Consider the following 12,815-nt stretch of genomic DNA (forward strand, 5'->3'; position numbering starts at 1 on the left):
AAACATGAGGATTATTCAATGAAGGGAGTGCCAGAAGTTTATCAAACTCTAACAGGCAGCTAAGTGATTTTGTAATAACTGAGAGCAAAGTGGAGGAGAAATTGTTGAAGTTAAACATAAAAAAGGCATCTGGGGTGGACGGGATCAATCCAGTTATATTAAAGGCAGCAGCAAAGGAAGTAAGCAAACCCTTAGCCATAATTATGAGAGCTTCCCTGGACTCAGGGGAGGTCCCCATGTCCTGGAGATGTGCAAATGTAACCCCAATCCACAAAGGAGGGTCAAAGGGAGACACAGGTAATTACAGACCTATTAGTTTAACTTCTGTTCCACGAAAATTAATGGAGGCACTGGTTAAAAAAGCATTGCAGGATCATCTAGACAAGACTGCAGTAATAGTTAAGACACAGCATGGGTTTGTTAAAGGGAGAACTTGTCTGACCAATTTGATTGGATACTGTGATGTGGTCACAAAGGAACTGAATGCTAAAAATAATTTTGATATTTTATACTTGAATTTCAGGAAAGCTTTTGATACTGTTGCAAATGGAGGACTGCTATACAAATTGGAGAGGTATGCCATTAAGAGTAAGTTGCTACAATGGATAAAGGGATGGTTGAGTGAGAGACGACAGAGAGTGGTAATCAATGGATGCTGCTCTTCGTGAACAAATGTTATTAGTCGAGTTCCCCAGGGTTCGGTGTTGGGCACATTGTTGTTTTGTATATTTATCAATGATATTGATGAAGGTATATCAGGTTTAATGTCCAGGTTTGCAGATGATACAAAGTGGCAGGGTTGTTAACGACAGTAAAGACAGTATGCTACTCCAACTGGTTCTAGATAAGTTGGGCAAATGGGCTGAAAAGCGGCAACTGAAGTTTAACATTGCAAATGCAAAGTACTGCATATTGGTAGCAATAATCGAAGAGAAACATACCAACTGTGTGGTACTACACTCATGGAAGTGGAAAGTGAAAATACCTGGGGGTAATTGCGCAGTCAAATATGACATTTGCTGAGCAGTGCAGAGATGCTGCCTGGCCAGTCATGGAGTCTTGTCAATGATATAGATGTACACATTGTACTCCCCAAATTCCAATTCTACACTGCTTATGTCTATGTGACACCACGTCTCTGATATCTCAGCAATATCTGCCTTTGATGTCTTGACTAGCACTTCAAGCTCATCAAATTTATTAACTTTACTCCATCATTGGTGTACATGCAAGTATACATGCACCTGTTTCCACTCTTAGTTAACCTAACACAGCCCATGTATTTATTTGTTGCACTATGGCCTCATTTATTGAAATTGAGAAGTATGATTCCAATTTTATTTTCAATGCTGATTGTCAGGGAGAAGCAGTCCTGGAAATCTCCATTGTCTTGCTTTCCAGGCTGTTGCTCATTCTAATAGAAGCAGTGCAAGAATCACTTTTGTCTATGCTCGGCCACTATTAACCTTTTAGTCTGTGTATCCCCCCCAAGCTAGACTAAAAGGTTAACAGTGGCCGCAGGCATAGGCAAAAGTGATTCTTGCACTGCTTCTATTAGAATGAGCAGCACCTGGAAAGTAAGGCAATGGAGATTTCCGGGACTGCTGGAAGTCATAGGGAAAAAAATAACATTGCCGTCTAATGGGAACCATTTTTTACTGCTATTATCATTAATCCAAATACTGAGTGCTTTTTCCATTCTCTCAATTATTGGCGCTTGGGGACAAGCTATCATATTTACGGAAATGAAAGATCTTGTAGCAACAGCAGTTCTAATTTTCTGTTAATTTCTCTTTATGATCCGGATCGTTTAAATTTTACCTTTTTACAATGTATGATACATTTTCCCCTTTTAAGATGATCCAAAATTGGCTATATTGGATGTCCATCTGGTGTTTTCCCAGTCTAGTTTGGAACTTTCTGTATGACTCTCCACTGTAGAAATGTTTTAGATATTTTGGTCGTTTAGAGATTTTATTGTTTCTGTGTTGAAGTCTAGCTTTCTAGCTATTCCTAGACAGATTCTTGGGATGGGTGGTATAGTTATGATTGTCATGTTATGGATTTTCATCTCTTGATTTTTTTCCCTACAGATTTTTTTCTATTATCTTGGAAACTATAACGGTGTTTATAAAGTCCTTATCTATTTCAGTAAAATAACGGTCATATGTTTAGTGTTGTTTTGTTTGATTTTCAAACCTATTCTAATTTTCATGGATGCTAAAAATTTACAATGTCAAGTAAACAAAAATGTGTTGTTCTGACAAAGATGGACAAAGTGGAAATAATTAATTGGTTAAAATACAGGGAATTGGAGAAGAAAATTGCCAAAATATATGGTGTAGGTGGCTACAATTTCTGATATTAAAAAGAATAGCGAGTCAATTCTTCAGTTCATTTCCATATTAGAAAGTGAAGATGTAGCTCTAGCAGAAAAACTGTGAAAAAAGGTTGACAATGACAAAGTAGACGAAGCAATATACAATTTCAGCACCCATTTTATGTGAGGAAGCTCTAATGTTTAATAAAGAATTAGGAGGCAATAGTGACTTTAGAGCCAGCCCTTAATGGTTGTATAATTTTAAATCTCAACACAGAATAGGAGAGCTTGAAATACATGATGAGAAATTTTCTGCCAACAAGGAAAATGCTGAAGAGTTCAACACTGAAATGGCCTCATTTATTGAAATTGAGAAGTATGATTCCAATTTAATTTGGCTTAGATTGGACTGTAAATACAAATGCTAATGGGGTGATGGCATAGGCATGTGTTTTGGGAAGTAGGCTAAAAACCTGGCACTTTCTGAACATATTCTTGAAAGAAAAACCCGATTGTTCAGTGATTCTTAAGATGACACAGGAAGGGTGAATAGAGGAGAACTATAGAACACTATGAATGTATATATGCATTCTTGTTATTCATAAATACCATGAGTACATATATAGCATCAGGATGATATGGAGATAGATGAATAATCAGTTGGCCAGTTTAATAGAGCAGACAAAAAGGTAGTATGGAAGAGTTAGAAGAGCTATAAGTTGATTGTAATAGTACCACAGAAGTGGTTGAGCTGGTGGAGGCTGATTACTAAAAATCTCTGCCTGAGAGAGAGAGCGAGAGAGCGCTAAGATTGGGAACAAGGTTTCACATGTGTGAATAAAAGGAAGAAAAGAAAAAAATCTGATTTGGCCATTACATAGTGTATATGGGAAAGATTTGGGTAATCTTGCTGATAATTTGAACTGGTAGTTGTATTGATCTTTACAGATGAAAGACCTTCATAGTTACAAAAAAAAAAAAAATAAAAGGTGAAAAGAACCATCGCTGATATGCTTCCTTGTCATATCAGTTTTTATGGGTATTATGGCCTGAGAATTTAATTCTTTTATTCAGTTTTAGATACTTGGACATTTATTGAAAGGATTAAATTTTCACAGTGAGTGTTTGACTGCATTAACAAATGTTATTTTCCTTAAAACTAATGCATTTAAAGGATTAAATTTTCGCTATTTAAACCTCCTTGGAAATGACCAATATCTGATCAGCCAAAGAACCTTGACCTCGCAGTGATGACCACATTATGCACCTTGATGAGCCCGATAACCTGTAACACATACTGTACATAGTTTTGAACAAATAAGAATTATGCTTGTTTCTATCCTGTTGATGCCATTCTGCTTCATCCTTTTATTTGCATTTATTTTATTTTCATGTTAGTTGAAATGCCATTTAAGTCTTTCCTTATTTTAAATATTTATATGTGTAATCTCATTTGTAAATGCTCAAAATTAGTTCTTATTTATAGATATATGTTGGGGGAACATCAAACTTCAACCAAGATGGAATTGTGGTTACATCAAACTTTACTGGTTGTATAGAAAATTTGTATATAAACAATTCAAATTTTATAACAGATCTCAAAAATGGAGGATATGTGTTTAAGCAGTATGGCGAGTTGTTGTATGCTTGTCGGGTGAGTTTAAACAATTCTTTTTCCATTAACATTAAAAATGAAGGTCATTAAAAATAATTATACTTTTAAATAATTCTAAGTTAATGATAAACTTTGTTAATATAAATATTCTTTTGGGTATCTTGATAAACTTATTAAAGTGGTAAGCATTCTAATATATAGGTATTCCTTCACTTATGTTGATTTGATTTATGCCAGTCCACACATGGTGGCGCCTCCGTAGCCAGGTGGGAAGGAGCAGCAGTGCGTAGCACACGCTTCTTGATTAGACCAGAGTTCGAGCCCGTCACCACCACATATCCCGGAGCAATATGGCCTTAGTTGCTAATGCTCCTAAAAACACAAATAACAAACAACCACACACGGTTTGATTCTATAGCTACAGAATCAACATTCTGTAGCTATAGAATGTTGATTCTATAGCTACATACACTGATTCTGTAGATTTTTACTACAGGAAAAAGAATAAAATTTACATATGTGAAAATAGTTTTTAGGCACATACCACATGTAAAGCACCTGTTGTTTTTATCATGTCTATCTGTCCACATGTACTAACTCAACTCCTAGTGAATAGATTTTCATGAAGTTTTATACTTGGATCTTTTAGAAATATTTGTCAAGTCATCCCAAATTTTATTAAAATTGGATCAATAGAAATCTGGCAATTATTATTAATTTTTCCCCCCATACACATCACGTAGGCTCTCCATATACTGTAAATTGTAACTGAAGCATTGGATATTTTTTGTTCTGGGCACTGATTGGATGAATGAATGGGCAGTATGGTAGATGCACAGAAGCTAAATGTTCTCAGTTCATTCATAAAGGTCATTGCCCTTCTTTTTTTTATATATATTAAAAATTATTACTATTGCTAACACCTGAAATGCACTGCATATGTTAACTAACTTGTTAAAAAGATCAAGCCGTAATATCATTAAATATTAAAATACATAAAAAGGGCTTTTTAAAAGTTTTTTTTAGCAATCTAAATTATTTTCATAATTTGATTTTTGCTGTTATGATAAGCTCCACCTCATAATATAGGATAACTTTAAAGTTTCTAAAATCTCTTAGGTGTGTTCATCTCTGTTTTCCCACAGTTGGATACATTTAATGTGACTTTTGAAAGTTCTTATGTGGGGTTCTATTTCTTTTATCGGTCAGTCATTGCGATTAAATTTATTGTATACAATAATACAATTGTATACAGTAAACCCCCGCTATTCGCGGTATCGCGTATTTGCGATCGCCGATTTAATATAAAATGACCTAAAAAATGTAAATTTTAAAGTGCTGTGAATATTTTCCGCCATAAAAAAACATGGGCGTGGCTAAAATTATCTTTCCCGGTCAAAACAGCGCTTAGTGGGTGGGGGGAGAGGGGTGACAAAATCGCGAGCGTGGATGTTTCTCGCTAATCCTTGTTCAGTACGTGTTATGCACTTGTCATGGAAGGTTTCGTCGTTTGCTTTTAATTTATATGCTTATAAATTGAATAAATTTATCAATTTATAAATTGATATGCTTACAAAAGTGATAAATCTACCGTTTTGCAGTGTAAAACAGACTTTTTCGAATGTGTTAATGGAAGAAAGTGACTTTATTGTGGACAAGTTCTTTCTAACCCGTACAAAAATATGGCTACGAATAACAAGGGAAATGTGAAAAGATCAAAGAAGGTGATGACATTAGAGAATAAAATTGAGTTATTAGATAAAATTTCTAATGGTGAAAGTGTCTTCTCGGTGGCAAAACATTATAAAATCAATGAGTCAACGGTACGATCAATCAAGAAATCGGAAGAAAAAATACGCCGTAGTGTCCGTGAAAACGCGCTAATTGTTTCAAAAATGTGCTCTGTAACTCGTGATGTTAAATTAGAAAAAATGGAAAAAGCTTTAAATCTGTGGATAGAAGATCGAACTCAAAATAAAATTCTGTTAAGTTCACTCATCATTCGTGAAAAAGCAAAACTCCTTTATCGACACTTTAGCGAAACTGGTGATAGCACTGGCGGGATAAGTTTTTTTTGCTAGCAAAGACGCTGGTTTGAAAGATTTGTTTGAAATTTCTAATAAATATTACATTTAATATTAAATTGTTTCTTATTTTCATTTCGATGCCATATGTATGCTTGCATTTCACTATGTACTGTCTATGTACATAGTCATATGAAGGTACATATAATACATACATAGACAAAATTTTAGACTAGTTTTTCTTATATATTTCATACTTTGGAAAGGAACCCCTTTATTACTATGGGAGCCATAACTTAGTATTCGCGTTTTCGGTATTCGCGGCATTTCTCAAGAATGTAACCCCCGCGAATAGCGGGGGTTTACTGTACTTATATATTATGTTCCAGCGGAAAATAATAAGAACCTATATTTAGGAATTGTAACTTCCTCATTCAGATTTATTTTTCTTTTACAATTAATGCCTTTAATTTTTTATAAGGAAAGAAAATTGTTCTAGAACTTTCCTTTGGAAAACAACCTCTGAATAATATAGCCACTGTGGCACTCTATAATGGAGATAATATCCAAAATTTCTCCCATTTTAAGAATTTCCTTTTCTTCAGGGATGTTTCTTCAGCTCATTCATTTAGAATTTCTACAAAGTATTTATTCTGTTCTTCTAATAATTTTTTCCATGCTGGAAAAAATGTGGAAAACAGGTATCACGTAGTTATATTTTCCTTTGTTCTGAAATTAAATAAATAACAGAACATTTTTAACCCACGTGATACCTGTTTTCCACATTTTTTCCAGCATGGAAAAAATTATAACTATTGTAAATGTACCTAAAAGTTCTGCTGTATACTGGATGGTATATATTATACCATTATACATTTGAACTTGTAAAATCAAGTTAATTAATTAATATATATTTTTTAACAACTTATATCCAACTTATATGGTGAGACATGCAGTTGTCATTACATTTCCTATACCTGGAAAAGATCTATTTTATTGACTAGCTGCTTAGATAAAATCCTCAAATGAATGATGCATAGGTGATTAATAGTTATTGGAAAAGGCAAATTTTTATTGCTCCACCAATTTTGTTTCAGAAACAATGGGTTAACTTTTGATGTAAGAGCAGAGACGAAACAAATATCAGAAAGCAGCACATGGTGATAGTACATTTAGACTTGAGAAAGCATTTGATACAACATTCAGATTTAGAATCCTTTGAAATTTATTTGAGTTAGGATACAGAGGACTTCTTTCTTTCTTTCAGAACTTTTTGGGTGAGATACAAGGACTCTATCTAAAATACATGTATATGATGATGGAGTCCCCCCCCCCCAGAGGCCATTGTATTAATTGCCACCCTACTTGTGCTTAGCATGAATAATATCACAAAGGTGATATATATACCACATTCACTAGAAATTTATATATATCCAGAAGACCTCTCCACCCCATATCAATCACAAATACCGTTGAGCAGCTGTTCCAACTAACCATAAATAAAATAGAAATATAAATGACAGGAAAATATCAATGGATATACAATGGTAAAATTTGTTCCTTTCATCCTGAACCAGTATTGTATTTAAATAATTTTCCTCTACCTATTGTTTAGAATTTCTGCTTTTTAGGTTTACTGTTAAGTAGTAAACTTCAGTCATCTAGGTAGTAGATGGCTCCCATCAACCAGTGCAATACCACCACTTTGCTTATTGGAAGCTTGAAATGGTGAAACCCATGTTTAGTTTCCAGAGCCAAGTTTCTGGCATTCCCCCCTCCCCCACTCCTCCAACCTATGCGTGGTACAACTAGTAATAATACTAATCAGTACTAATTACTAGTACTGTATTACTAGTAGCACCTCCATAGCCAGGCGGGCAGGAGCAGCAGTGCGTAGCATACGCTTCTTGATTAGACGGGGGTTCGAGCCCGTGACCACCAAATACGGAGGATGCGGAAAGGTCAGAGAATGACCATCCCATATCCCTGGAGCAATATGGCCTTAGTTGTTAATGCTCCTAAAAACCAAATAACAAACAACAAACAGCCAGTATTACCACTACTAATACACACTAATAATAACACTAGGTGGTAGATGATTCTCATCAACCAATGTAGTACCACTTTGCTTAGGCGCCTCCATAGCCAGGTGGGAAGGAGCAGCAGTGCGTAGCACACGCTTCTTGATTAGACTGGGTTCGAGCCCGTCACCACCAAATACAGAGGATGTGGAAAGGAGCAGCAGTGCGTAGCACATGCTTCTTGATTAGACTGGGTTCGAGCCCGTCACCACCAAATACAGAGGATGTGGAAAGGTCAGGGAATGACCACCGCATATCCCGGAGCAATATGGCCTTAGTTGCTAATGCTCCCAAAAAACCAAATAACAAACAAACAACCACTTTGCTTATTGGAGGCTTGAAGTGGTGAAACCCATGTTTAGTTTCCAGAGTAGTTTCCAGCATCTCCCCCCATCCCCCCAATCTCCTTCAACCCATGAACGGTACTAAGTAATATAGATTTTGATACATTTCATGTTTGGGATTTTAAAAAAAAAATCAACTTTCACAAACATAGTCTAAGACTTAAAACTAACTGCATATCAAAACATAATGTCTTGTATACAGTATCTTAAATGACTCAAAGAAACAACAGGTACATTGATACAACTATTTAAAACTGATTAAATTTCAGTTACATTCTAGATCTCCTGTATATTCAGCTAGATGGACTAGTAGTAGTAGTGACATGTGATGCAAGAAAGCAAGTGTATGAGCTTATGCAGCATCAGCGAAAAAAAAAAAAATCACACCATTCCCTTCAAATGCCTGTCCAGTTCCTCCTTAAATTTATTTAACCTGTCAACTTCCACAACGACAAATGGAAGTTTGTTCCACCAATTAACCACCCGCTGGCTAAAGGCAAATTTCCGCACATCTAATCTACATCTGTCTTTTCTTAATTTGAATTTATGCCCCCTTAGGTTCGTAATCTGAACAAGTGGAAGGATCCCATCAGAATTTAGCGTGCTCAACCCATTCAAGGCCTTATATACCTCAATCAGATCACCGCGCAGGTGCCTAGTCTCCAGCCACTGCAATTTGGAGAACTTAAGCCTCTCTTGGTAAGAGGAACCCTTCATTCCCCTCACCAATCTTGTTGCCCTTCTCTGTACACGCTCAAGTAAATCTACATCCTTCCTAAAATGAGGCCTCCAGACCTGTACGCAGTACTCAAGGCGTGGCCTGACCATTGTCTTATACAGAGGGACAATCACCTCCTTCTCCCTGCTAGCAAAATTCCTATATATCATTGACAAAACTCCATGACCTACCCTGGCAGCCTGTCTACATTGCTCAGAAAACTTCATATCTGACTGCACAATTACTCCCAGGTCTTTTTCATTTTCTACCACCTTAAGTGTAGTACCACACAGTTGGTACGTTTCTCTGGGGTTACTTCTACCCATATGCAGTACTTTGCATTTGTCAAGGTTAAACTTCAGTTGCCACTTCTTAGCCCATCTGCCCAAATTATCTAGATCCTGTTGCAGTAGCACACTGCCATTACTGTCATTAACAACTCTGCCAACCTTTGTATCATCTGCAAACTTCGACATTAAGCCTGATATACCTTCATCAATATCATTGATAAATATACAAAACAACAGTGGACCTAACACCGAACCCTGTGGGACTCCACTAATAACATTAGTCCACGAAGAGCAGCACCCATTGATTACCACCCTCTGTCTTCTCCCACTTAACCATCCTTTTATCCATTGTAGCAACTTACCCTTAATACCATTCTGCTCCAATTTGTACAATAGTCTTCCATGCGCAACAGTGTCAAAAGCTTTCCTGAAATCCAAATATATGATATCAAAATTATTTTTTTGCAACCAGTCCTTTGTAACCACATCATAATATCCTATCAAATTTGTCAGACAAGACTTTCCCTTAACAAACCCGTGCTGTGTCTGAATTATTGCTGCAGTCTTGTCTAGATGATCCTGTAATGCATCTTTAACCAGTGACTCCATTATTTTACACGGAACAGAAGTTAAACTAACTGGTCTGTAATTACTCGTGTCACCCTTCGATCCCCCTTTGTGAATTGGGGATACATTTGCACATCTCCAGTCTGTGGGGACCTCCCCTGAATCCAAGGATGCTCTCATAATTATTGCTAAGGGTTTGCTTAGTTGCTTTGCTGCCTCCTTTAGTATAACTGGATAGATCCCATCCACCCCAGGTGCTTTTCTTATGTTTAACTTCAACAATTTCTCCTCCACTTTGCTTTCAGTTATTACAAAATCATTAAGTATCCTGCTACAATTTGATAACCTTAATAATTCCTCATGTGTGAATGTAGATACAAAATACTCATTCAGTTTGTTTGCTATCTGAGTATGTTAGATACTGTTCACCAAAATGTTTTTTGCTTACCTCTAGCAGTCTTTAGAACTTTTATTTATAGCCTATATGCAGATGTATTCTGACCACTACATCTCCAGGTATGCTGGAGAAGGTTGAGGTCCAGTCCATTATAAAATTTTTTCATTTGCAAGGCAAATAAGATAAACCTGTGTATGTGAAGCTCATCATATGAGACTGAAATATTGGAAGAGATAGTTCAGGTTTGGACAATGCAGTGTGCATGATGACCCGAGAGAAGGAAGACCCATCTCAGCCACACACACACACTGCTATTGTGGCTAAAGCAGAACACTTAGTCCTTAAAAACATACATGTGATTATAAATTTTATAGCATATGAGGTGAAACATAATTCATGAGTTCCTACACATCTGATTTGGCAGCCTGACATTGTTCACATTCAAAAGCTCCACAGGAAAGAGTGTTCTGCACAATTGTTGGAGCTTTGTAAAGAGAATGGTGATCATGTTTTTAACTGAATTGTGACAGGATAAATGCTAGGAACATCACTGTGACCCAGAAGCAAAAGAGATGAGCAAACTGTGAAAACACTTACCTTCACCAATCCCCAAAAAAGTCAAAAGTTCAATTGCCTGCCAACAAGATCATTTTGTTAGTCTTCTGGCACTCTTCTGGAAATACTGCAGGAACTTTCTGGGAAAGTTAAAAGAGGCTATCAAGGTGAAGAGATGTGGGAAGCTGTCCAAAGGCATCCACTTCCTAGCTGAAAATACTCCTATTCACAAGGCTGTTGGCAAATTGGACATCACTTTGACCCAGAAACAAAAGAGATAAGCAAACAGTGAAAACACTTATCTTCGCCAATCCCCAAAAAAAGTCAAATTTCAATTGCCTGCCAACATGGTCATTTTGTTAGTCTTCTGGCACTCTAAAGTTGCCATCCGTAGAGATTACCCCCACCCATAGGTGTGGCTTTGAAAATCTGCAGAATCCTTCTTATTGCTCTGACTTCTCACCTTCAGACTTCTTCCTCTTACCTAAAATGAAGAAACCATTGTGGGGCCATAGATCTCAGACTGATGAGGAAGTAATTAATGAATTGAAAGCCATGTTTTCTGCTTAAAGTGAGGAGTTTTATTCAAGAAACCTGAAAGAGCTTATTCACTGCTGGGAAAATCATGTAACTCTAGAAGATAGCTATATAGAGACGGATTAAATTGCCAGCCAAATTTCAGATCTCTAACTCAAATATTTCTAGGTGAGGGACAATATGTGTTGACCCCCCCCCATATGTAAGCAGTTAACACACCTAAGCTGATCCATTATCCATGAATCTCAGTGTGTAATGCCAAATGAAAACAAACTAACAGGTCTGTGATACCCAGTTCAATATTGGGAAATCAATCTGTCACATTTCTACTTGAAACATAAATTCAAAACCTTCCTGGCTGCTGCCAGCTGTACCTTTGTCTGCCTCCAGTCTTACAAAATGGAAGCAAAATAATATGCCCCCAATTACATGCAAGTTTTCAAAATAGAAACAGATATATATATGGATCAAAATCCAACAACTCAGTGGAAGTGGCAATGGTTTCAATTTTGAGAAAATAGAAACTATTGGAAGAGAAATGGACACTGGAATCCACAGTGTGTTTCCTCTCCTTTGGACCTGACATAGCCGAGTGGTCGAGAGCGAGAATTCAGTAGCGCGTGCTCTTTAAGTGGACCAGGGTTCCAGCCCATGACTGCTAAATACGATTAACGTTTGTATTGATGATTTATTGCAAACTCCACTGACCTGGTGGTTGTGCCGGAGTATAAACAAGAACATTTTTTTCTTTTTTTTTTGTGGTACTGTTATGGGAACAGTATTATGCTTTTAAACCAGCATTAGATCGTACTGGGGATCATCACCTTTTCCTATCCTCATCTGTTCAAACTTCCTTAATGCTTTAGTTGCTTTACAGAATAATATCCATTTCTCATGTCCATTGATACATCATTTTAAAAATAGACTCAGGAATTTTCAGAAAGAAAAATAAGTTTCTGCCCATTGGATTCCTAGCCATGTTTGAATCTCAGGAGTCCATACTGATTGAGCTGCAAAAATCTTGATAGAAATCATAGAGATGTCTTTTGTACACATCCATTTGAGTGTAACTTTGAAGATATTTCAAGTGTGAAAATATCTTCACACTTGGTATAGAATAAAAACAAAAATCTGTGTTTGTGCATTTCCAGCTTATGGATGAACAGGTGAGAAGTTATGCTGACAACACTGTGCATTAAGTACACCTTTCTTATGCATAGACACCTGCTCCTAGAGGAACATACACTTTACTGAGTATGTCAGATACAACTTACAGTTAAGCACATTTTTAATGATGATTGTCTATCCTTTTCAGCAGTTGTCTGGGCCACCTCTTCCACTCATTGACAAATCTACAAACTTGTTTC

The 12,815-nt window shown here is 36.6% G+C and overlaps 1 protein-coding gene across 1 annotated transcript in view; it reads left to right on the top strand.

The window, feature by feature from the left end:
• Nrx-IV (neurexin-4) overlaps window positions 1-12,815 on the top strand; it is a 405,554-nt gene that overhangs the window by 149,753 nt on the left and 242,986 nt on the right. The window contains exon 7 of the mRNA XM_090384064.1: window positions 3,807-3,974. Within this exon, the coding sequence (XP_090240190.1) occupies window positions 3,807-3,974 (168 nt within the window). The remainder of the gene's footprint in view (window positions 1-3,806; window positions 3,975-12,815) is intronic.

This window comes from Mastigoproctus giganteus, chromosome 1 (genome assembly GCF_048544385.1).
Source record: "Mastigoproctus giganteus isolate SK-2022 chromosome 1, ASM4854438v1, whole genome shotgun sequence".
NCBI classification, from domain to species: Eukaryota; Metazoa; Arthropoda; class Arachnida; order Uropygi; family Thelyphonidae; genus Mastigoproctus; species Mastigoproctus giganteus.